Source organism: Papio anubis, chromosome 5, assembly GCF_008728515.1.
Source record: "Papio anubis isolate 15944 chromosome 5, Panubis1.0, whole genome shotgun sequence".
NCBI lineage: Eukaryota > Metazoa > Chordata > Mammalia > Primates > Cercopithecidae > Papio > Papio anubis.
The window spans coordinates 115,325,131-115,352,099 of record NC_044980.1 but is presented as its reverse complement, the minus strand read 5'-3'; the positions used below and the strand labels follow the sequence as shown (position 1 = coordinate 115,352,099).

The window sequence follows — 26,969 nt, the reverse complement described above, 5'->3', positions numbered from 1 at the left end:
TAGTACCATTTTAGTACTCTGTGAATTTTCCTAATTTATTTGTGATTCCAGATTTCTAGTGACCAGTTTAAGGAGGATTGAAGAACTGACAGAAATTTCCTTGGCCCCATAGCCTGCCACGTGAGGAAGCTTGGCTTGGGTTGCATCACCTAAAAGTGTAGTTCGGGGTCTTTGCCTGGGAAAGCTGCTATTTTCAACATTCTTGCAAAATGGGATCAGCAGCCTTCTGAGCATAAAGAGACTTCTTCCTGGTCACTGCTGACTCTGGGCTTTGAACTGCCTCCTTCACTTCCCATGATGAGCATGTAGGTCACTGGTGGTTTCTGAAGCCAAGATTTGAATTCCTCTGCAGTTGAGATTCAGGACTTGAATCCAAACTGATTTAGCAGTAGAGTATTTGAAAGGGGGAAACTATTTGAAAGGGGAAAACTATTTCTTGGAATAAGTTGTAATTTTGAGGAAAAAAATGCCCTTTTAGGGTTGTTGAACATGGTTTAAGGAATGTCTTGCCTCTACCTCCACCATCCTAACGCATACACGCTTCTCTTTCTTATTCTGAAAATATACACAATTTTGTACAAGTACATTGACAGGTGTTCTTCAAGAAAACAATGTTCTTTTGGCTGGTTTATAAGAAAATAAAATTAGCAGCATAGAAGAGGAGACACAGTTTACAGTCTGTTAGAAGTATGAGGTGGCTGGACATGGTGGTTCACACCTGTAATCCCAACACTTTGGGAGGCCGAGGTGGGCAGATCACCTGAGGTCAGGAGTTTGAGACCAGCCTAGCCAACATGGCAAAACCCCGTCTCTACTAAAAATACAAAAATTAGCTGGGCATGGTGGCAGGTGCCTGTAATCCCAGCTACTTGGGAGGCTGAGGCAGGAGAATCTTTTGAACCCCAGGGGGCAGAGGTTGCACTGAGCCAAGATCACGCCACTGCACTCCAGTCTGGGCGACAAAGCAAGACTGTCTCAAAAAATAAATAAATAAATAATAAATAAAAATGTACGAGGTGACAAGTTGCCCTTTCTTCTTCCTACTACCCTCTCTCTCATTTTTTCCTTTTATTTCTTTTTCCTTCCTTCCTTCCTTCCTTCCTTCCTTCCTTCCTTCCTTCCTTCCTTCCTTCCTCCCTCCCTCCCTCCATCCCTCCCTCCCTTCCTCCCTCCTTCCCTTCCTCCCTGTCTCTCTCTCTTTTCTTTCTTTGAAAATCCTCTGTTCTAGGACCTGCCATGCATGATGATAGTTGCAGAGCTAGGACATAATAACCGGTCTGAATAAGAATGGCAAAATTAATTTTTCCATCATATTGGAGTGAGCCACATGTCAAAAACAAGTGTACGCTTCAGTTGTGTACAAATTTTGGTCCAAGTTTTACTCTTTTGGAAGAATAAGCATGTCAGGCACCTAGGATCCAAAGAGGAATAAGGTGGTCTTTACAACCAAGTAGAGACTATAACAGGAAGGGATTAGATCATAGATTTGTGCAGATTAAGTTAGAAAATTGACTGAAAAGAGACTACAACAGTGCTTGCACAGAGTGAGTGGTCCACACATTTTAGGAGAAAGAGAAGAGGAAGCAGAAGAGAGGAAGGAAAGAAGGAGGGAGGAAGGAAAAGATTAAGGAAAGAGGGAGGAAAGAAGCAAGGAAGGAAGAAAGAAGTTAGAACCCTATAGGATGGTATATGTCAAATGAAAAATGAGTGGAATAGGCAATTCTTTAGGAATTCAGAGAAGGCTCCAGGTCATGAGTTAGTCCGAGAAAATTTCTCAAGGTAAACAGGGAATGTATGAAACGTCAAATAGTTGAGTAGAAACAGAGGCCTCACTTTAGCCAACAACTTAAATATTTCTAAGAGATTCTATTAAACACAAATTTTTTCAAATGGCTAGAATTCTCTTCTGAGTTCCTCAAAATATCAAGATGATGCAGGAAAACAAAAACCATTGTCTCTTAGTGTCTTAAACCACGTATTTTTAGAACACGTGAGCATGAGATTTGCCTATATAGTAGATATCCCGTGTATTTGAGGGAGACCAAGGCACGTCTAGGAAAGCGCACAGCTGTCTTCCCTAGAGGTAACCAGAAAAAGCCAGAGATGTGCCCTTATTTACCTACTCTAAGCTGGTGGTCATGAATTTCTATCAATGTGGGGTTGTACATTCTGCTAGGTAAGTAGTAATTTCTTATATTATTCCTAAGTTTACCTCTTTTGGACTCTTAGATTTGTATCTGAATCCTTAAAATATCATGTTTTCCATATGAAGAAAAACAGATTCAACTCCATGTCTTTCATTTACCTGTTGGCCAGCACTGTTGGTTCTTTCTCAGATATGTACTTAGGATCAACTGGGATCAAATCTTCATTTCCATTTAGGGCAAGTGCTTCCTGGATCTTGGCACATTTGAGAAAGTGAGATGACAATAGGGCTGGACCAAGAAATATGAGGCTCCATGCAAGGTGAACAACTTGGTATCCCTTCAAACTGATAAATTATTTGTATACTTGTTTAACATTTATTTAGTAAGGGTGAGGAGATATTGATTTTTTTTATTAATCAAAGTTGTATACTTCTTACTTAATGCTCAAAATTAAAACATTATTACATGGAAAGTATGAATTTACTTCATTTTCTTTTTATTTTGTTGTAATCATCTTGGAATTTCCATTTTCTGGACTAATTTCTTGGACAACATATTCAGGTATCCAAATGTTAGATAATAAAATAATTCCATTTTCAATAAATAGTATCATCCCATACATTAGTTAAATTAAATTAATTAATTAATCTATTTATTTTTGAGACAAAGTCTTGCTCTGTTGCCCAGGCTAGAGTGCAGTGGCATAATCTTGGCTCACTGCCACCTTTGCCTCCTGCCTCCTGGGTTCAAGCAATTCTTGTGCCTCAGCCTCCCTAATAGCTGGGGTTACAGGCGCATGCCACCACAGCAGGCTAATTTTTATATTTTGAGTAGAGATAAGGTTTCACCATGTTGGCCAGGTTGGTCTCCAACTCCTGACCTCAAGTGATCTGCCCACTTCAGCCTCCCAAAGTGCTGGGATTACAGGTGTGAGCCACCGCACACAGTCTGATATTTTGATTTTAGAAAAATATTAACTAGCTGGTTTCAGGATTTGTACTGGGCAGACAGCGTTTTGGGAGGAATGGTTTGTATAGTTCCACTTGAGATGTCTACTTTGTTGAAAGCAGTACCTGCTTGTATTTTAGCAGTGTGATCTACAATCCAGAGAGATACCCAAGTTGACAGGTGCCATGTTTCTAATTCATTCTGCCCAGTTGGCCTGCCAATGGATCCCGCTCTGGATGACAGACCTGGGCACTGACTCTGCAGATCCCAGTGCCTGTTACCTGAGGGCTCTTCTCTGGCCATCCCTTGAGGACTCACTATATGGGAATTGTTCATGAAAGACTGAGCTTCCAGAGGTTTCTCTTTACAGATCTTTAAAAATAAAATTGAGTATACATTTATTGGAAAGACATCTTTAGGAAGAGGATAAAGATAATTCCATTAGGATCCTATCACATTTTCCATGGTTTAAAATTTCAGTTAAATCTCCCAATGTGTAGCTTTTCTTTTCAAAATTTTATTACTCATCTCATTCCTTTTAGGGTTTACTCAGCCTTCTCTCATTCTGCTCTGCTCTTACTTTGTCATCTACTTTATAATCTATAATAACTGGACTATAAGATGTAAGGACAGACCTTGATTTCAGAAACTTAGGGTGACCTTAGTTTCTAGGTTACTTTTAAAATCCTCTGTAAAGTATAGGGGAAGTGGGACAAATTATACCTCTGACCTTAGAAAATTACTCAAAAATTTCCCTACAGGTCTTTTAGATCCCTACATTCCCACATGATTTGTCCCCTGCTTGTTGCTGATCTCACCTTCTATCACTTGGCCCCATTCACTCAATATTAGCCATAATGGATTTCTTGCTGTTCCTGAAATATGACAAGCTCATTCCCACCTCAGGTTTTTTGCATTTTTGCTCTTTCCTTGGTCTGGACTACTGTTTCCAGATCTCTACTTGGTTTATTCTCTCACTTCATCTAGATATCGATTCAGGTGTTACTTCCTCAGAAAGGCCTTTTGTAACCACCCGTTTAAATAAGTCACCAGCTCTACCATCATTCTCTAGCCCCTTACTTAACTTATACTTTATTTATTATCACTATTTGATTTAGATATTTATTTATCTTTGTCAATTATTTTATTCACTAGAATATAAGCTTACCTAGACAAATTTTTGTCTGTTTTTTTTTTTTAATAATACTAATATACTCTAATCTCTGTAATCCAAAAGAGGTAAGTGTAGGAACAATATGAAGAGTTACTGCTTACATAGTAGGTAGTGGCTTAAAGAACCTACAACTCCACATTGAGAGAAATTCATGGCCACCAGCTTAGCATAGATAAACAAGGGACATTGTGATGTTTGAGGGTAAATCTCTAGCTCTTTCTGATTCCTGGCTCAGAGTAGAGGCTTAAGAATATGCAGTGTTGTATGAATGGTTAAATGCTTCAAAGTAAGAGTTGGGAATAGACAACTAGGGAAATTCTGCCAATATCATATTGACAAGGGGGAATGTTTAGGTGAGTAATTGGCTTGTCTCTATTTTTTTCTTTTCATTGGAGAGAATCTGGAAGACATGAAAACAAATCAGAATTTTTACTAGTGGAAATTGTACCGAATCATGGCAGATCTACTCTACTTTCCAAAGTGACTCTGTTGGCAAAAATGTAGAGAAGCTTGAGTTAACAGCTGTCATCAGGGCCCCAGGCAAAGTTGCAGAGAAGGTCAAGCTTGCATTCTGCATTCCACCACCGTCTTGAACTCCATTTATTGTACTCTAGCTATTGAATTTTCTCATACTGCCATCTGCTTTCCAAACCCTTTCATCTCTGACTGCTCTACTGATATGCACAGAAATTTATCTTGTTTCTTCTTCACTGAGCTAGAGTTCCAATCCCCTAAGTTCTCATCAATAGCCCGTATCCCAATTGATTCAAACATTTATATTAAAGGGTGAATGAGGCCTAAAGAAAGTGTGCAGTTTGAAATATGGTCCATTGCCTCATCTATTCTTCTAGGACCTGAGAGTCATAAAATTAGGATTGCTGTCTCACACACATCCATTTCCACCCCCAGAGTTTTTTGGTAAAGTCAGCCATGTAAGCTAGGGGGAGGTAAACAAAGCCTTGCTTAGGTGGACATCATCAGCGAGCAATCAAGGCCCTCTACATGCTAAGAGTCTCACATACATCTTTTCTTCATGTACAATCTTTCATATTTTTCTGATCAGACCAAACAAGCAAAAAATGATTTTAAACAAAGGGATTTCCTAGCCACCATAATTTTCATGGTCTTGTGGCATAGGCTACAGCAAACAAACTCTATGAATTAACAAAATAGTTAAAGAGTAAGAGTTACTTAGAGTCACCTTGACTTGGAACCAGAGCAGAGATACTCCTTCTCACTTTGCCATTAAAGGATTTTATCCTTAATCTTGGATTTCAGGGGAAAGTCTGGATTCCCACTCCCCTGACAAGCCGTGGTGATGAGTAGGACTGATTCCTGCATTTATGTACCCTTCCCTAGAGGTTCCTGGGATTGCTAAGGGGAGAGAACCCCAGAAAAAGACTGGGCTTTCTGTTCATTTTCCTCAGAGTCCTCATAATTTGGTCTATAAATGATAAGACTGACATCATTTGTCTCCTGAGTTGCTTAAATTTGAAAAAGGCGGCCGGGCGCGGTGGCTCAAGCCTGTAATCCCAGCACTTTGGGAGGCCGAGATGGGCGGATCACGAGGTCAGGAGATCGAGACCATCCTGGCTAACACAGTGAAACCCCGTCTCTACTAAAAAAAAAAATACAAAAACTAGCCGGGCGAGGTGGCAGGCGCCTGTAGTCCCAGCTGCTCGGGAGGCTGAGGCAGGAGAATGGCGTAAACCCAGGAGGCGGAGCTTGCAGTGAGCTGAGATCCGGCCACTGCACTCCAGCCTGGGCGACAGAACGATACTCTGTCTCAAAAAAAAAAAAAAAAGAAAAAGGCAGTTCTTTAAACAGCAGGGCAAGTGTCCAATGGCAGCCCCAGACAAAAGGGAGAATTGAATTTCAACAAAGAGCCTTGCAGCAGTGACTTTAAATATAGTGCAGTTGGATGCCAGCAATGAACATAGGACACTGTGCCTTTTGCCTTGGATTTAAAGCAGACCTTGGCCAGGCACAGTCATTCATGCCTGTAATCCCAGCATATTGGGAGGCTGAGGTGGGTGGATCACTTGAGGTCAGGAGTTTGAAACTCGTCTGGTCAATTTGATGGAACCCCATCTCTCCTAAAAATATGAAAATTAGCTGGGTGTGGTGGCGCATGCCTGTAGTCCCAGCTACTCGGGAGGCTGAGGCACTAGAATCACTTGAATCTGGGAGGTGGAAGTTGCAGTGAGCCAAAATTGTGCCACTGCACTCCAGCCTGGGCAGCAGAATAACACTGACTCAAAAAATAAAATGAAATAAATAAAGTAGAACTAAGATAAAAATGTCTAGGGATAGGGCCCAGGAATCTGTATTTTTAATGAACACCCTAGGTGATTGTGATATGCATCCAGATCTGAGATCACTGCCTGGAAGTTCTTCTCCTGGTGGAGCACACAAGGGCTGGGAGATGTGTGTGCTGATCGTCAGAATCAGAACTCCGCATGAGCTTTCATGTGGGACTTACAGTGTGCAGGAGGTCTTGCATGGTGTGGAGGAGCCGTGGGATAGTCTTTAGAAAATGTTTTAAAAAATCAACTTCATTGAGGTATGATTTGTAAATCATCAATTTTACTGTACAGTTTGATGAGTTTTGAAAATATATATACATCTGTGTAACAATCACCCCAATCATGATATAGAATGTTTGCAGCACACATAAAAGTTGTTACATCCTACTTTGCAGTCAATCCTCCTACCACCCTGACCCATACACTAGACAACTACTATTCTTTTTTGTTTCAGTATAGTTTTATTTTTTTCTTGAAATTTACATAATGGAATCACACAGTGTATATTCTTTTGTATCAGTCTCCTTTTGCTTAGTGTGATGTTTTTGATAATAATCTATGTTGCATATATCAGAGAGAGAGAGAGAGAGAGACAGAGAGATTGACTTATTTTAAGGAATTGGCTCACACAATAAAATGGCTTGGTGAGTCTTAAATCTGATGCAGTAAGCTGGAGAATCAGGGAAGAGTTGCAATTCAAGCCCAAAGGCAATCTGCTAGCAGAAATCCTTCTTGCTCAGGGGAAGTCAACTTTTGTTCTATTAACTACTTATACTGATTAGATGAGGTCCACCCATATTTTATAGGTCAAAGTTACTCAAAGTTCACCACTTTATGCTGGGATAACTGGCTAACCATATGAAGAAGATTGAAACTGGACCTCTTTCTTACACCATATACAAAAATCAACTCAAGATGGATTAAAGACTTAAACATAAAACCCAAAACTATAAAAACCCTGGAAGATAACCCAGGCAAACCATTCTACACATAAGAACTGGCAACGATTTCATGACAAAGATGCCAAAAGCAATTGCAACAAAAGCAAAAATTGAAGAGCTTCTGCACAGCAAAAGAAACTATCAACAGCATAAACAGACAACCTACAGAGCAGGATAAAATATTTGCACACTATGCACTTGACAAAGTTCTAATATTCAACATCTATAAGGAACTTAAATAAATTTACAAGAAAAAAAAAACAACTCCATTAAAAAGTGGGCAAAGGACATGAACAAATACTTTTCAAAAGAAGACATACATGTGGCCAATAAGCATACGAAAAAAGCTCAATATCACTGATCATTAGAGAAATAAAAATCAAAACCACAATGAGATACCATCTCACACCAGTCAGAATGGCTATTACTAAAAAGTCAAAAAATGACAGATGCTGGTGAGGTTGTAGAGAAAAGGAACCATACACTTTGTTGATGGGAACTTTGTTGGTTGGAGTGTAAATTAGTTCATTGTGGACAGCAGTGTGGCCATTCCTTAAAGAACTAAAAACAGAAATACCACTTGACCTAGCAATATGATGACTGGGTATATACCTAAAGAAATATAAATAGTTTTGTCATAAAGACATGCATGTGTATGGTTAGTGCAGCACTATTCACAATAACAAAGACATGGAATCAACCTAAATGCCCATCAATGATAGACTGAATAAAGAAAATGTGGTACATATACACTATGGAATACTATGCAGCCACAAAAAAGAATGAGATCGTGTCCTTTGCAGGGACATGGATGGAGCTAGAGGTCATTATCCTTAGCAAACTAACCCAGAAACAGAAAACCAAATACCACACATGCTCACTTATAAGTGGGAGCTAAATGATGAGAACACATGGACACAAAGAGGGGAACAATAGACAGTGGGGCCTATCAGAGGGTGGAGGGTGGGAGGAAGGAGAGAAGCAGAAAAAATAACTATTGTGTACCAGGCTTAGTACCTGGGTGATGAAATAATCTGTACATGAAACCCTCATGACACAAGTTTATCTATGTAACAAACCTGCGCGTGTACCCCTGAACCTAAAATAAAAGTTAGAAAAGCCCAAGTTCCCCATTTTAAATGTTAATCTCATTTACTAACATCCTCACAGAAACATCTAGAATAATGACCAAATAATTGAGCACTATGTCTCAGCCAAATTGACACATAAAATTATCATGCACACACAGATGTCCAGTTGTTCTAAGGCCCCTTGTTAAAAAGGCTACACTGCTCCCACTTGGGAAAATGTATTACCTTGGGACCTTTGTCAAAAATCAATTTATCATATATGCAAAAATCAATTTACCATATATGTCTGGGTCAATTTTTGCACTGTCTATTCCATTGATTTATATCTCTATTCTTACATTCATACAACTGCCTGATTTCTTTAGTTTTGCAGCAAATCTTAAAAGGTGTAAATTTAACTTTAATCTTTTCCAAAATTATTTTGGCTTTTCTCTGTCCTTTGCATTTCTATGCACATTTTAGAAATAGCATACCGGCCGGGCGCGGTGGCTCACGCCTGTAATCCCAGCACTTTGGGAGGCCGAGGCGGGCGGATCACAAGGTCAGGAGATCGAGACCATGGTGAAACCTCGTCTCTACTAAAAAAAATAGAAAAAATTAGCCAGGCGCAGTGGTGGGCGCCTGTAGTCCCAGCTACTCGGGAGGCTGAGGCAGGAGAATGGCGTGAACCCGGGAGGCGGAGCTTGCAGTGAGCCGAGATTGTGCCACTGCACTCCAGCCTGGGCGACAGAGCAAGACTCCGTCTCAAAAAAAAAAAAACAAAAAAAACAAAAAAAACAAAAAGAAATAGCATACCAATTTCTCAAAAAATAAAATCCTGCCAGGTATTTGACTGGTATTGAAGTTACAGATCAATTTGGGGACCATTGACATCATAAGTATACTGAATTTTTCAATTCATATATATACACAGTTTATTTCTCTACTTTTCAGGTCATCTTCAACTTTTCTCAGTAATATTTTGTAGTTTTCGGTATATAAGTCTTACACATGTTGTGTTAAGTTGATTCTAGGTTGTTTGGCTTTTTGATGCAATTGCAAAATTTTTCTAATATTTTACTTTCCAATTATTCATTGCTAATATATAGAAAAGCAATTTATTTTTACTCACCTTGTATACTGAGGCCTTGCAAAATTTGCATTTAGTTCTAGTAGCTCATTTTGTAGATTCCTTAGGGTTTTCTGTGTACATAATTATGCCATTTGTGAGTAAAGACAATTTTAATCTTAGTGAAGGCAGTAATTCTTTCACTATTACATAAAATGTTAACTATAAGCTTTTCTTAGCTGCCTTCTATCATGTTAAGAATGTTACTTTTTTTCCTAGTTGACTGAAACCTTTCATTCATAAATGTGTATTTTGTTAAATGCTTTTACATTATCTATTCATATGTGATTTTCTCTTTTATTGTCTCATTATGGTGCATTACATTGATTGTTTTACCAAATCAATCTTTTATTCCTGGAATAAACCCCACATGATGTATTATAATCTATATGTACTGCTAGCTTTAGTTTGCTAAAGTTTTATTAAATACTTTTTTGCTTCTACTTCTACAAGGAATACTAATCTATAATTTTCTTTTCCTTCAATGTATTTGTCTGGTTTTAATATCAAGGTAATGAGTCAAAAATATTCCCTGCTGTTCTATTTTCTGAGTTTGTGTGGGATTGGTATTATTTCTTCCTTAAATGTTTAACAGAGTTCACTAGTAAAGCCATCTTGACTGGAGGTTTTCTTCGAAGGAAGTTTTTTGTTGCTGTTGTTGTTCTTTGTTGCTTGTTTTGTTTTTTAAAATCACACATTCAATCTATTTATTAGATGTAGTGCTCTGCTACATATAGGACTTTCCAGATTTTTATTTTTTCTTGTGTCAATTTTGATAATTTATGTCTTTTATGGAATTTGCCTATTTCTTCTACATTGTCAAACTTATTATCATAGAATTGTTCATAATATTCTTATTATCTTTTAAAGTGGCCATCGAATTTACAGGAATAATGACAATTTCATTCCTGATATTGGTGTTTTATGGTCTTTCTTTTTCCTTTTTCTTGGTCATCCTGGGGTTTATCAACTTTATATATCTTTTCAAATAACTAATTTTGTTTTCATGAATTTTTCTCTATTGTTTTATTTTTATTTTTCATTAATTTCTGCTCCCATTTTTGCTGCATTTCAAATTCTACTTTGAGTTTAATTTGCTCTTCCTTCTTTCTTTCTTTTTTTTTTTTTTTTGAGACAGAGTCTTGCTCTGTTGCCCAGGCTGGAGTGCAAGCTCCGCCTCCCTGGTTCATGCCATTCTCTTGCCTCAGCCTCCCGAGTAGCTGGGACTACAGGTACCTGCCACCATGCCCGGCTAATTTTTTTGTATTTTTAGTAGAGACGGGGTTTCACCGTGTTAGCCAGGATGGTCTCGATCTCCTGATCTCATGATCCGCCTGCCTCGGCCTCCCAAAGTGCTGGTATTACAGGCATGAGCCATGGTGCCCAGCCTACTTTTCTTTTTATAGCTTCTTAATGTGGAAAGATATAATTATTTTAAATGTTACTTCTTTTCTAATGTAAGCATTAACATCTAAAAATTTACTACTTAGCACTGCTTTAGCTACATCCCACAAGTTTTGTTATTTTGTTTTCATTGTCATTTATTCAAACTATTTTGAAATTTCTTTTGTAATTTCTTCTTTGACCCAGAGATATGCCACAAAGATATAAACATGTAAGAAACTGAAATCATACTTTCTTTGTATTTATAACCTGTGTTTTTACTTAATAATATCAAGAACATCTTTCCACTAAATAATTTTCTGCAGCATCATTTTTAATGAGTGTATAGTTTTGCACATTATAGATATATTATACAAAATTTATTTAAACCAAGCCCCTATTAACTTGGTAGTTTCTAATTTCTTGGTTACAAATTGTTGCAATAAATATGTTTATAAATTAATCTTTGTTCAACTAAAATTTTTTTGTGTGGTTTTTAATAAGTGGAATTGTTGGATAAGGGTATCCTCTTTCAAGATAGTTTCCTATTTCATTCTGATTTTTCTTGGCCTAAGCCTACATTTTTTACATGGTTAATTGAATTCATTTTTTGGCATAGTTACCACATGTTTGATTTCTTCTAAGCCTTTTTATTTGTTGGTGAATGGTTTTTGCAGAAAATTCTTTCCATTGAATATTCATATCGAATCAAGTAAAGAGACTAAATATTTATATATTATATTTATTGCTTCTTGAAGGTTGATTATTATAATTTTTTTCCAGAAGTGATGTGGTCTGTGAGCTGCATCAGCCCACAGGTGTGGCTATCTGGTCGTCATAGTGATAAAAAATATGAAACTGCCAACACCTAAACTTTGAGGAATATCACATATAGCACTTGGATTTTCAGGCTATCTTGGAACATTGAGAATCTGGCAATAAAGAGCCAGTATTCCTACATGATAAGAATCATAGGAATAGACAAATTACTCCTGCTTAGATAGGACATGTTCTCTCATTTTGCCATAGTTCTCAGTCAGCCAGTGTCACTCAATTAGGACACAGCCTGACTCTTCTAAGCATTTGGATTCAAAATCCCCAATTTTGCAGGATAGAACTTATTAGAAGATGAATGCTAGTCATGTATAGGCAATCCCTGATTTACCATTCCAAACAATGAGACAATGGTCTCTACATGCAAGCATGAACATTTCCCAGTGTCCATGACTGGCATTCTGTTATGGCTCCTGACCCTTCCTTCTCCAAGAAATTCTAGACCTCCATTTGGTAACCTATTAGATTTATATTTCCAAAAGGAAACTTGACTCTTTTGAGGTACGAAACAGAGATGTTCTTCTCTGTGCTTTAATAAACATGAGTTATTCGAGGCAATCATTCATTATCTCTTGAACTATGTGAACAGCATGTATCCACATAATGTCTCCCAGATTTTTTAGGCCTCAGTTTTAGGGTACACAGTAGTTTTTAATTCATGATACAGTTAAATATATAAGTTGGAATCATATTCATCATACGGGTTGCTTTCTATCTATTCCCCTACCCTACCAAACCTAAGGGAATTCTCTATTTACCAGATCAATTTCTAGATTCTTTTTCTTCCTGTAAGGATTCTTTTCTGCTAGGAGAGAGGTAAGGTCAGTCTGAATAATAAAGTGATATATAAAAGAGAGGGTAAAGACAGACAGAAAATAGAATAATGTGTTGAGACTAGTTATAGGGAATCATGAATTGTAATGTGTTGGATTGGCAGCAAGTTTGTGGGGGAAGGGTAGAAGACGAAAGGGGTTTTAATAAATATCGGTATGGTCTTTGAATGTAGATCCCCTTTACGGTTCTTAAGAAACACAAGTGAAGGGTTTCAGTGGTTTTGAAATTACTTTTGGCTGTGGGAAGCTGTTTCTTGACTGCAAACCTGCTCTGAGATTGAGCTCTGTCCGTCCCAGGTTTATAAAAGTTACACAGACTTATGAATAGGTTTTCCTTGTTCATATCTTTCTTATTTTGTGCTATGATTATATTCATTTGCTGTTGATGATAGTAAGAACTGACCACCTGTTTAAACAGATTTAAGATTGTTTCTTCTGGCCTAGGGTTTTGGTGTGTACCCTCTTTAAAAAAATTAAAGATCTAGACAATTGAGATATATATTTCTGTTCTACTTTTTTGTTTATATTTCTCATTCTATGGTTTTTCTGAGGTGGGGAGTCCACATTAAAGGTTATACTGCTTCTGGCTCTAAGATTTGATTTCTTAAACACATCCCAGGTCAACTAGAGTGCTAGAGTTTATTAGTTTTCAAAAACCAAACCCCTGCCAAGTGAAAGGAGAGAAGGGCATATTTAGATGAAAGTGCTTGATGTTCAAATTCTACAGTTTGTTGACATTTTATTGCTCAATGCAATTTCTCCTACCCTTCAGGGCATTTTGCTTAATGGTTTCCCAAGAACAGTATGATGAGCCTTCAAAGCAAGTGGCAAGTTTTAGCAACAATGCTGTTATTCCAGTTTATATGAGTCACATGTCCAAAACCTTGTATAAATCTGAAGTTTTTCCCATAAACACTTATGCCCAGAAAATATGGTAAGCTATGTTAACAAGCCACATTAGATATCAAACATTAATATGGAAATAAACCAGGTAACTCCTGTGCAATTGATCTTTGTGGGGAAGTGGAGGAGGGGAGGTGAACCTAAACTAGGTTTAGTGGGTGCTAAACTTAATTAATGGTTAACTAAATTCATTCAAAGATATCTGTAACTTGTGGTCTGATAGTGTAGGTTTTTGGATATGAATTTGTCATTAAGAACTGCCTGTTTTAGTGTGATACCTTAACCATTGACTTATTGCAAATTTACCAATAAGATGATGCATAACCCCAAGAAGTTTGTCCTCCACAGGTATTTATTCCACAGGTCAAGGAGAATATGAATTATTTATTAGCTTTAAAGTGACTTTTACCTTATTGAAGCACATACATACCAATAAAACATGGCTTTATGCTTTAGTTCTTTTATGGTTAAAATATGAGGTGCCCACACGAAAAGAGCTATTCAATCCCTCTCTTACAATTCTCTGCTTTTAGAATTGACTCTTCCTCCCTCTTTCTACACTTGTACTGGATTGGGTACTTGTCTTGGTCAAGTGACTCAGTTCAAACTCAAACATTTCTGTGCAGGTAGGCCCCCAGAAATGATCACACCTGGAGAAAGACTGTTTGCATTAAAGGTTGCACCAATCTAAATGTCAGTAAGGATAGTGGAATCTCATTGTCTGCAGGTTTAGTAAAGAAGGTGCATGCTTTTGTGTGTCTGGAATCATGTGTATGAGCTACTTCTGGAAACACCTGGGAGGCAGTTGATCTCTCACGTCTCTGCCCAGCATACCATACTTTCTCAACATGTGTTTATTACCGAAAAGCAGAAGAGAAAATCCTCTTGACCATATAATAAGAGGCTATAATAGCAAGTAGTCACTTTATTGCTGATGGTTTCTAATAGTGTAATCTTCCAGAAACTGTCAGCCAAACCTGCAACATTTAGGAGACGGGGGGGGGGGGGGGGGGGGCGGGGAGCTCTGAACTTGTGCTTTGGAAAATGCTAATACTTCTTTGAAACTTCATCTGAGAGTTCTCATTCTGCAAAACTCATTGCACAACAGAGGAAATTTTCAGCCCTGGTTTTTTACATTTTCTTCTCTTTTGCGGGCTTGGGGACAGACCTCAATGTTATTTTAACTTAGTTTCCTCCAGGCAAGGAGATTTACTTAATTGGGTAGCCAATCAAGAAACCCTGTTACTGCACATTTTGTATAGCACAGGCCGTGTGCTCCTTTTGGTTTGTGGTGTGTCTGGAAAACAAAAGGAACACAGGAGAAAGGGGAAACTCGGCCTGTGAAACAAGTCTAGAAGGAGGCTGAAGGATATTTAGATAAAGTAATCATTTTTAAGTGTCCACTGGGCCTAGGTAAGTCACAGCAAAATGGCCCTAAAATCAGAGGTGTGATTTTTCTTGGTTGTCAGAGTTTGAGTCTGGAAAGGAACAATATCTAGGCATTCACTTGGAATGTGGCTATTGTACATATAAGCAGAAAGAAGGATTTTCCATTCTTTTCTTATTCCTCTAAAGCTTAATGATTAATTGCTTCCTGCTGGAGACTTACTACAATCCAGCAGTTGTTGGGAATGTGACATCCCAGAATTTTTCTTGCAGCTGTATGTGCAGGTCCAGAGAGACGTGGAGGTCTGTAGCCAGGATGCCAGTAACACAGTCAGACAAGAGGCAAATAGAATGGTTCCCTTCTTGAAGTCTTTACAGGTTTTGGAAATTGGCTATGACAGTTAGTCCTACATGTGTGCTGAAAAAGGCAACTACCAATATAATGACTAGTAACTTCTCAATCTAACTTAATATTTACTCCCTGTACGTGCTATTTACTGCCTGTAACTAGTTTATTAAAATTTTAAGTATATTTATTTTTAAAAGTACATCTCTTTCAACATAGATGAATTTAGAAAATCAATGTTATCAACAACTATAGATAACAACTTTAGTAATTTGTTTGTTTCTTGTGCTAAATTAATGTAAATATGGAGAGTGATTATGTGAGAGAGAAACTTAAGGGGAGAGATGAGAAGTATGAGTTCTTCACTTACAAACAGCAAAATTTTTTTAGTAAGAGACAAGAAATGTAGGAAGAAAAAAATTGCAGGGGGCTTAATGTAAAGTAGAAGTTCTCTTCTACCTCTTATTAACCTTTATTTATTTATTTTTTTGAATGCAGATAACATATTTTAGCTGTGCTGTAGGGTGAGTCTTCCTCAATCACATATTACCTGCCCCCACTCCACTAGCCCCTGTCTTCCTCCCACCAAGCCAAAACCTGGTCCTTGAACCTGGAACTTATGAGGCATAAGCGAACAGAAGATAGCTCTTTGTAATATAACTCAAGTTGAGAAAGGAAATAGACTCTTAGCATAAGTTACAGGAGACATAGATATCAGCACTAAGTTAATCTTTGCGGAGAGGAGAGAAGGTCTGTGCCACTGCCCCCTCCACTTATAGTATCCTAAACACCATCCTCACCCCAACCTACCACCCTACCCAGCAGGGGAAGGAGAGAGAGTAGTGAGAAAGGCCAGCCCAAGGTGAGGGCTTAACCCAGGAGGAAGAGTAGGGGGAGTAGAAGGATGAGGGTGAGGAGGAGGGTCAGGGCAGTGTGTCAGTTCAGGTGGTCTGAGAAGCAGCCCTCCGAATGGGACTGAATGTGCAAGAGATTTATTAGGGGCCTTGCTTCTGAAGGATAAAGGAGGAGGGTGCAGGTGTAGGCAGCAAAGTCCTTCCGATACTATGAGAGTGGCTCGGAAGGAGGACTGGGTAGGAAGAGCTCGAGATCACAACACATTCAGAAACAAATTTAGCCAGGTCAAGGGGAGTCCCAGACCACAGTTTGCCCTTGGAAGAGTCTCAGGGTGGGAGGATATGCCCGGGCTCTCATCCCTCTGCTGTGCTCAGTCACTGGCCTTGGGGTGAGCGCACAACAGAGCTGAAAGTGTCCTTACACCAGGCTTTCTTGCAGAGAGCTCTTAGCGGGGTAATTCAGGGCTGCCATGAGGAGGGGCACGTTGCGCTGACGCAGAGTGCTCCTTGGAAGGACTCTCAGGATCTAGGACTAAGGCCCTGGATCTGGGTCAGAGCAAGGAGACGAATTAAACAGAGAACTCCCTTTTGAATCTCTGCCCACCGGTCTGTAGGTTGGAAAATATTAAGGGCTGTTTGACTCTTTTCCAAGATTCTCTGAGTTTGACAAGCTACCAGGAAGGCCATGTGGCTGTGAACATGTAGTACTATGCTCCTATCTGTGATTCTCATTTTGACAATCACATTACATGTGGACATGGGCAGCCAATTACTGCATCTGAGTATATATTGGTCAGCCTCTATTAAATGCAAACCTTACAGGGCACCTGCCTCGCCTCAGCCAAACCAATAGTGATTTCTCCCTCCTCTCAGCTACACTGAGTCCCTCCACACATATTGTTTTTTGTCTTGCACTTTACATATTCGTGTACGTGATTTCTCCCAGTGTCCATAGACAGTAAGCAACTTGAAGATAACAATTATCTTACACTTTGAATCAGCATTGCCTTGCACACACAATTGGTGTGGACTTACGTCAGTTATTAGGTTGGTGCAAACATAATTGCAGTTTTTGCCATTAAAGGTAATGGCAATTATGTTTGCACCAACCTAATAAATAAAACAAATGGGCAGGATTTGGCAGATAGAAAGGTATGGTGGAAAAAACATGATGGAAACATTTATATTTATTTCAGCCTACTTATTCTCAGAAGGTCTTTAAAATAGAAGACATAGATGTGTTACAGCCATTAAAAAGGATAAAAATATAAGAACAAAGGAAGAGGGTGGAGTTGGAGACAGATTGTTATACTAGAAAAAACTAGGCTAAGGATTGCTACTGAGATTAAATGCAAACTTTGCTGTTGACCTTTTCCTGGCAAGCAAGACAAAAAGGGAAAATGCGAGTTATATAAGGTTCTTATTAGCTAATAAAAAGAAGCATGCCAGTTTTTCCTATAGAAGCATTTTTTTTTCTCTAGTACTAACTCTAAGAGGAATTTATTTTATGGCCCCTTATAGGGCCATTCAATTTTTAAATATATGATGGTTTCAATAAGAGTTTTATAAAAAATATATAGAAACTTTTTCTATATGACTATTTCTTATATTGATTTTTGATAAATGCCATAGTTTATAGATGACATTTCTATGGAGACTTAGGGTGTAGTTTAACCATCAGCAGTGAAATGAATTTGAGCCCATAGCTTTTGGAAGGACCCTGGAAATGGTACATTTCAATAATAATGACCACAAAATTATATATCCAAATAGAATATAACTTTGGCTGCATTTCTTTGAAATTTGGCTAAATAGTTCTGTTCCGGTATACACATTTTGATTTGACATTGGGCTTTCATGATAGTTAGAATAGTCTAAATTCCATATATGTGTAATGACCCAAAATTGATTCCAGCATATCCTAAACTAACATTAGTAGAAATCACTCTGGGGGATGTGAAAAGTATTCTAAAAGACCTCTGGTTTATAAATCAGTTTAAGCACCCAACCCAATTAACCAAGTTTCTTTTGTACTCTGGGACTTCTTCAAGATATGAACATGCTAATATATCATTACAGACTGGATTCCCTGGTAAGTAGACTCTGATCTAGAGATTAATGTGCAGGAAGTTTATTATAGATGGCTCTTGGGATCAACATCTATGTTAAGGAAGAGAAAGAGGCTGTGTCAGGTAGAGGAAGAAGTTGGGACAAACCCATGGGGGAGGTCTGAAGCTGGGATGGCTTTCTGGGGTTGTCTGAAGTTATGTTAGGGGCTGGGTCTACATACCTGCACATTGACCACTGCTGGATATGGGCTGCCCAGGGAAAGGTTGTGCTCTTGGGCAAGGTGACTTTCTTCAGCCAAGGGCAATTCCTGGAGAAGGCTAACACCTGAAAGCTCTGGGCCAGCAATACCACCAGCAGCTGGGGGACTATGTCCTTTGTCTCCAAAGGTGGGACTTCACAGTGTATGTCAGGACTTTGTATGCACTGTTTACCAAACTAATTAGCAAAACATACATTAATCCTGGAGCACAGCCAAACATCCCCTAGTCCTAGTGGTAAATAGAATATGATCTGTGAAATGCTGCTTTATTCCAGTGGTTTATTCTTTATTCTGTCAACTGAGTACCTCAGTTAGGTTGTATATTTGGCTGCTCCTACCAGAAGACAGATATCAGTGATTTAGTCAATTAGGAGAGTTTTTTTTACTCAATAAGTAATATGTACAATTCAGGGCTCACATAGCTGCACAAGGAACTGGGTTCCTTATTTTCCTTTTTTTCCTTTTTTTAAAGAATCTGACTTTTGTCCTTATGGCCAAAGAAGCAATGCTGTATCCCAGGGTAGTACAAAGGGCAAAAATGAGTGCCAGGTAAGCTTTGACCTCTACAAGATTTTCTAAAGCCCCACTCTACGAATTCCACTTCCCTCTCATTGGCCAGACTGAGTCACATGGCCATTCCCAGTTTCAAGGGCATCTGGGAAGGTAATTTTATCTGGGAACATTTAACTGTGTTCTCTTAATCAGAAGAAAGGGAGAAAGGATATTGAGGAGATAACTAGCATTTTCTACCACAAATAATATAATTTAAATTCTTCTGCCACTGTTCCTAATTGGCTGAACAACTGTGAGAACAAATTCCATAGAAAATATATACAGTTATAAAATACATATATGAGTATAACATCATGACAGATCACTGTACTTCTCAGATTTATTCTGTTTAATTAAGACTTTCCACATTTCATCAAAAATATTTCTTATGAATTTATCGCTAATTTACCTTCCACCACTTGGGGCAGAGCTGTGTACATGGTAGGCATTCAGCATATGTGTGTGTGTGGTGTGTACAGAATAATATATTTGACATATAACAGTGTCCTGTGCAACAAGGTCATATAATATCATATATCTTGGTGGTTTATCAAGAGGAGCCCCTCCAGTAGCAGTTAGGAAATGGTATTGAGAGGTAGGGTTTGGTCTTTGCTTTGAGTGTGCTTTGTCTTGGATATGCTACTGCATAATGAGTAGTTTTCTGGTGATTTGACTTCTATAAACATTGATTTTAGGAAATTTAGAGAAATATTTCATAACAAGTGAAAACCTAGCTACATTATGATTAAACATAAAAGTGTACTGACCCTATCCTGGACTGAAAAATTATTGTTGTGTCTTCTACCTCTCCCCTCCAGAAAAGAAGCTTCACTTTCTATAATTATAGGATTTACAAAATTTCCAACATGTGAATTACAACATGGAACATGATTTTCAAATTGTATACACATTACACACACTCCCTTAAAACACAAAATAGGTTCTTCTCCACATTCTAACCCAGGTTTAGGGATATACTACTCTTTCTTTCTCTTTGAGGACAGGGTAATTTTTTGCCCATTCTTCTCAAATATTTTCTCAATAGACAGTTTACAGCATCACAAAATTAAAAGTGGAAGCCATGGTGAATGCCAGAAGATTCTGCATTTGAGCATGCTCCCAGCCGATGCCAATGCTGATGGGTTCTGATCACATTTTGAGTTAGCAAGGTGCTGGTTATAAAACTTAGGTGCACAAAGAAGTGTTAAGTATTTGAGGTAATGGATATACTAAGTACCATGACCTGATCGCTGTAAATGATATGGTTCCAAACATTACTATGTACCCCATGAATATGTACAATTATTGTTAAGTTAAATCTGGTTGCATATGGAAATCCTAGTATTTTTTCTTCTCCTTCTCTTCCTTCTTTCCTCCTCCTTCTCCACCTCCTCCTTCCTGCTTCTTTTTCATCTTATTCTTTACAAATATTGATGCCTGGGTTCCACCACAGAGAGGGGATTTATTTGTTAGGGGTTTAGCTTGGGTATCCAGTATTTAAAAGCTCCCCTAGGTGGTATAATGTACAGCAAAATTTGGGAATCACTGCTATAAACTAGTTGGAATAGTTTTTTTCCACAAGTCTCTCCAAATGCACAATTTGGTAGACTTATCTATCTTTGTTCCTCCTATGGCTGATACTAACTTCCAGGTCTTTTTTGTTCAAATGGAATGCCTAGCACAGGGTCTCATTCTTTGGCATGGGTTGAATCACAGTGTGTTGAATATATTAGCATATGGGATGCTTGTCACACTCACATGCTCTGGCAAGAAGGGAGAAGCGACTTGCTTTTCACTGTAAACCTGGTCCAGTACATGTCTACTTACTGCAATTTCTTTGCCAGGTTTCTTCCAAGGAAGATCCCATATATATAGGGTTTAATGATCTTGTAAACAGAAGGCAGAGAAGAGAGAGAGAAAAAAGGAGGGGAGATGACAGCAAAGAGGGAGGGAGAGGAGAGAGTAAGGGAGAGAAGGAAGGAGGAAGAGAGAAAATGAGGACAAGGAGAGAATAGAAGAAGACTGGGGAGGATATGGAAAGAAAGATGGCTGTAAGTTGTTAGTAGATACTAAACACCATCTGTGAGAGGTGATACTAAGATTCTGTTGAGATTAACAAATTTATGGTCTCATTAGGAGACAGGAATCAAGTGCTTGAAAAGTTATATAAAACTATGCAGTAGTCAAAGAATAAAGGGAAATAATACTGAGACAACATAACATAGTAATGACAGACCTATCAGCCAGTGAGAGTTATGGGCTGTAGACAGTGTGAACCCCATTTTTTACAAGGGGCAATGTACCAACTCTGTTGCAATAATTCCTTAGGCTTACTTAGCTCTATTAACTTAATGCAACATTAAGGATATAGGTGGCTGCTGAAGAAAAAACATTTAATCTAGTTTGTATCAAGGAGTCTTTTAGGGAGTTATTTAAATATTGATAATTATTTCCTCTAGCTTGTACCATAATTTTGCTTATCATTATTCATTTTGAGAAAAATAATTAATTCTCAAAGTCTTACTTGACGGTATCTTTTGAAAGCCTCATCCGCACTTCCAACTCTGTGATGCACATCTAGAACTTTCTTACTTGGTTTGAAGTCTTGATACTGTTTTACAAGAATAAATAGTGGGAATTCAATCCATTGAAAGTGGTGACAGTTCGGTATCTTGTTATCTTTTCTAAGAAACATTCCTAATTTGCTGTGTTGAACTTTGGTAATATAAGTCCCTTTAGTGACATAAAAGAACCCAGTCTTTAAAAGATACTGACAGATGTGATTGTTTTTTACAATGGAGCTGAGTTTCCTACTCTGCTGCATGTAATTAGGCATGCAGATAGAGCTTTACTCATTTTACTAGCCCAATGGGCGGCAGTTGGGACAGGGGTCTCAAAGCTCTGCTCACTAAAAGGAAACACATTCTTGCTTTCTTTAACATGTGAATGCGTCTCAATTTCTAGAAAAAAATAAATGAGTTTTCTGTGTTTTCATTTAAAAAATGGTGGACAAAACTAAGTTTGTGGTAAGGAAAACATCATTTGTACTAATTTCAAGCAACCATAGGTATCAATTTCATAAGGAACTTAGTAAAGGTAGGTACATGTGTAATTTAAGGGCCATTATTTTTAGTATCCTAGCAACATCATTAAACAGAATGCATTATCAGCCCAGATTTCTTGGGCTGATCTGAATCTGCTCAACTTCCTTATTTTACCTTTTTTATTCTTTGCTCTTCTGTACTCAGACTGCAGAAGCTAAAATGCTAGTGTCACTGAACAACTGAATTGCCAGTGTTTTTTCTAAAGTCAAAGTAACATCTCTTTCTTTCAAACTCTTGAAATTTTGTTTGCTATGTTTAATCAGGAACTCTTTGTGGCTTATGAAATCTCTGCCTAGCCCCCTTCATCTTTCACATTTAAAAACACAGTTTAAGAAGAAAACTGGGATGTCTGGGAGACAGAGAGCACTTACCGGGTCCTCTTTCTTTGAGGCTTCATTTTGGCCAAATCCCAAAGGTTGGCTGTGTGACCTCACCATCACCTCCTCTGCACTAAGCAGAAAGAAAACACAGGAGTCTACATTTCACATGTGCTTGCCATAAATTCTCTATTAGAATCTCAAGCAATAGGACAGAGTAGTGAAATATGAGGAAAAAATCAAAGTGGGTGGATAAGGCCAAGGGGCATAAATCAGAGTGAGGGCATCTCGTTTGAGGAAAAGACCAAGTGATAAATGAAGGTTTACACATGGCACCAGGCTCTAACAGTAGCAACTCACAGGACCCAGACAAGGACACAGCACATGGAATGAAATTCATAGATGCGTTGCTCTGTAAGTTTGAAAGGAAACTTCTTCTCCTCGATGTGCACGTAGGCCCGTCTTGCCCTTTCCAGATTTCTTGGGCAGGGCAATGCCCCTTGTCTGAGATCAAAGGGCTGTTAGAAGAAGAGCTGACACCAGAACTCATGCTTCCTGTGCGAGTCCAGCACTTAGTGCACTAGGGAGACAGCACAGTGTAGGATCATCAGTGTAGTGGGGATAAAAGGGAAATATGTATCAAAGCCTAGTTATGCGATTTACTACTAGTGTTACCTGTTACCTGGGAACCAGGTCTTAAGACATTTCAAACTTTTGTTTTCTCATCTATAAAATGAAAGTAGTAATATCACCACATAATACTGTCTGGTACATAAAAGGCACTCAGATATTATTAGCTCCTTTTCTACCTAATTGCATCTCATCAAGCCCAAGTTTGTCAGATGACCTACATATGCAAGATTATCTCTTAATTCAGTGAGTTTATCTGCTCTCTGCACCAGGATACAGGAATGGTTCACATTTGACTGATTTGGCTGCAGTGACATTGCTAGTAACTATAGTAGCATACAGTGTTCCCTCCTACTGGTAAGAATACATTCTACTTTTAAACTAAAACTTGACAGGCCTCTTATAGGCCATGCCAATACTTTGAAAATAAAACTCTTGAAGTTTCAACAGAAATATATTTTTACATGATAGAAGGAAGCCTTCTGGAACTTACTGCTTACATGGAGGGAGAGAGCTGCATCAACAATGGGGCTGTTATGAACTTGGGCTCCACTCTGTCTCCTAAAGGGATTAGACAGGTCTCATAATGTGTCAGAGGCAGAAAAAAGTGACCCAAGAAGGGGCTAAATCCTTAGTTCTCCTTAATATTTTCCCATGTCAACACTGAGATTTGAGAAGGCAGAAGGAACTGACTTACTTTATATACTTGTCTGATCTTTTAGTACTTAATGAAATATAGAACGTTTTATTTGACCCCTATGGGAAAACCGCTAAACTGAGCAGTTTGTTCCTGAAATCAAATACCAGCAGTCAAAATACTTGCAAAGTCCCTTAGAAATCAGAACATCACAGATTTGTTAGAAAGTAGGTGCCCCAAGCTTATAGGTGGCTGTTAACATTGTTTTATTTCCTTTATACAAAAGTAGAAATGACAGAAAGAACACTCTTGACATAAAACAATATCACTGACCTGATCTCATGAAGGAGCTGAGCCAAATCTGCCCACATTACGGGGAAAGGGAGGTTCAATCAACATTAGCAAATACTCATGCAATTGATGAAATATAAAATGGCATCAGTGGTTTGGTCAACGTCCTGTGGGTAGGGTGAATCAATCTACTCTTTAAAAACATACATTTTCCCAATCATGCTTTTAAACAGCATCTTTTTTTTTTTTTAAAAAAAACACAAGTTATATATACAGATATCACCCCAAAAGGAATCTTTTACAGTCTACTACTATAAATTTAAGGCATCCTGATATTCTGTTCTTCTGCTGGTGAGGCATTGTTTTCATGGTTCTCTTTCTGTAGAGGATATCCAGAAATTTCCACTAGTGTCCAAAGGGCATCAGTGAGAGAAAATTTAAAAAGTGATTTACAAGAAGAGTTCTTTTGACTCTGGCTCAGCAATGTGCTTTATGCTGTAGGATTTCTTCATTTTTCTATTGATGTCATTATGCCTAAGCAGAAGAGAAACCACAGGCCAAAATTAGATAAAACTATGGTCAAGTTACAAGACAACACCACTAAACAGCTCACCAAAAATGGAAATTATCCTCATACAAACCACACTGAAGAACACTTCATTCCAATATGCAAATTATTCTCTTTTCATATAAACCACTCTTTAAACAATGAAAGCAATAGTCATGTAATAACACACACTTACTAAACACTTTCTAACTCAGCTATGGAAATAATTTCTCAACCATACTGATTGAAATACAGGCATTTTTACAGTCAAGGGAATTTTATCAGAGTTAAACAAGATAGGAAGTATAGTACTGTTGGTTGAGTATAAACAAAATATTTTTATTTTATTTAGATAGATTCACTGGTGACACTTTTATTCTCCAATAAGCTTGAGCCTTAAAAGTTTAAAGAAGAATGCTTTTTCTTTGGGGTGTGATTACTGAGTCATAGCATGTTGAAAGATCATAAGTAGATAAATCTATGGGAAAAAGAAAGCTAAAGAACAATATGCTCCTTTTCCCTCAATACTGGACACCTAGTAAGTCTGTGGAAAAAGAGTACAAACTTGAGCCAGGGAACAGCTTTGCTTTTCAAATAAATTTTCCCCTAGGCAGGTGCAATCATTTTCATGAGGTATTAGTCCCATTCTGGGTGTAAAATCTTCAGAGAGGAGCTATCTTCTGAGGGTGGAAAAGGCCACATATTACTAAATTACTTCTTGTTGCTACACCAGACAAAAACACTTTCTGGTAATGATACTAGCTATTATGAGACCACATTTGGATGCAGGAGAACCCCAGGCGTGGCTCCAGAGTCTCAAAATTGTGCTTACTCACAAAGACCATGAAGCCTATTTTCAGTGTGCTGGAATATATTTGATCATCATCATCATCATCTGAAAGTTATAATTCTTATTTTTATTTTTCCTCTAACTGGAACTTTAGAGAGCTGTCCATGGGCAAGAAAGGGAAAGGGAAGAAGGTGAAAGAAAAATCTAATTGGCTAAAAGATGTGCTAGAGATTCCAATTAAACATGATGGATTGAATACGCACATTTGTCCTCCATATCCTGCAAAATAACACTGAAATAAAAGAAATTAAAAAGACACAAATTTAGATGAATAAGGGAAATGGGAGGAGAGGATACAACAGACAAAATGTCAATAGTATTTCAGAAACAGAAAGGTGGATGAACATTTAGAATTGGTTTAGCAGAGCAGTAAAAGTAAAAACCCAAGCTTACAGTCAGGGAATCCAACTAACTGATCTGCACTGCTGCCAGATGCAGGAATTAGAAGCACCGTGTACTTCTGAAGATGATAGCAACTATGTTAAAGAATGAAGAAGCTCTCTATACACTAACACATAAAGTCCTCCAACATATAAGGTGAAAAAAAGCAAGAAACAAAACTGTGTGTAGAGTATGATGCCTTTATTGTAAAAAGGAAGATAAAGATATGCATTTGGATTTGACTGCAAACATTTAAATAAGATTTGCTCATAAAACTCTACAAAAGCCAGGCGTGGTGGCTCACACCTGTAATCCCAACACTTTGGGAGGCCAAGGCAGGTGGAACAGTTGAGGTCAGTAGTTCGAGATCAGCTTGGCCAACATGGCGACACTCCGTCTCTACCAAAAATGCAAAAATTAGCCAGGTGTGGTGGCTGTAGTCCCAGTTATGGAGGCTGAGGCATGAGAATCACTTGAACCCAGGAGGCAGAGGTTGTAGTGAGCCAAGACCACACCACTGCACTCCAGCCTGGGTGACAGAGCAAGACTCTGTCTCAAAAAGAAAATAAAAAGAAAAAAAGAAAAAAGCTATAATGAAGGAAAAAAGAGAAAACCTGTAAAGTGATATTGGAAATTAATATTATTATAGCAGAAATAAAAAATTCAATAGCAAAATTGAAAGGCAAAATTCAGTAAATATATTAGAGATTCAAACTAAAAAAAATCAAAGTATGGATAAATAGAGAAGAATCATTAGAAAAATCTGAGGATCAGTCCAGTATGTCTAACGTTAGAATAAGATGATTTCCAAAAGAGGGAACAGAGAAATTGGAGAAGAGAAAATTTTCAGAGAAATTGTACAAAACATTTCCCAGAATTGAAGTACTGAGATTGAAAAAGCTTGCTGAGTGCCCACAGTCCAGGAATGAAAACAGACCCACATCATGGCAAAGCATCAAAAAATCAAAATTTTGGAGATAAAGAAGAAATCATAAAATCTTCCAAGCCATCAGCAGAGAAGAATGGGGCTTCTCAACAGACACATTAGAAGCAAAAGAAAATGAAATGATGTGTTCA

General features: G+C 38.1%; 1 protein-coding gene across 18 annotated transcripts in view; it reads right to left on the bottom strand.

Annotated features, from left to right (window-relative positions):
- Positions 1-19,457: 19,457 nt before the first annotated feature.
- The window catches only part of SNCAIP (synuclein alpha interacting protein), a 152,629-nt gene continuing 145,117 nt past the window's right edge, over positions 19,458-26,969 (bottom strand). For 16 of the 18 annotated variants that reach the window (XM_009208971.3, XM_009208967.4, XM_009208958.3 and 13 more), the window contains one exon: positions 19,458-24,648. In XM_009208971.3, the coding sequence (XP_009207235.1) occupies positions 24,564-24,648 (85 nt within the window). In that variant the 3' untranslated portion in view covers positions 19,458-24,563. The remainder of the gene's footprint in view (positions 24,649-26,969) is intronic. The other 2 variants (XR_002522709.2, XR_002522708.2) reach the window with 2 other exon arrangements.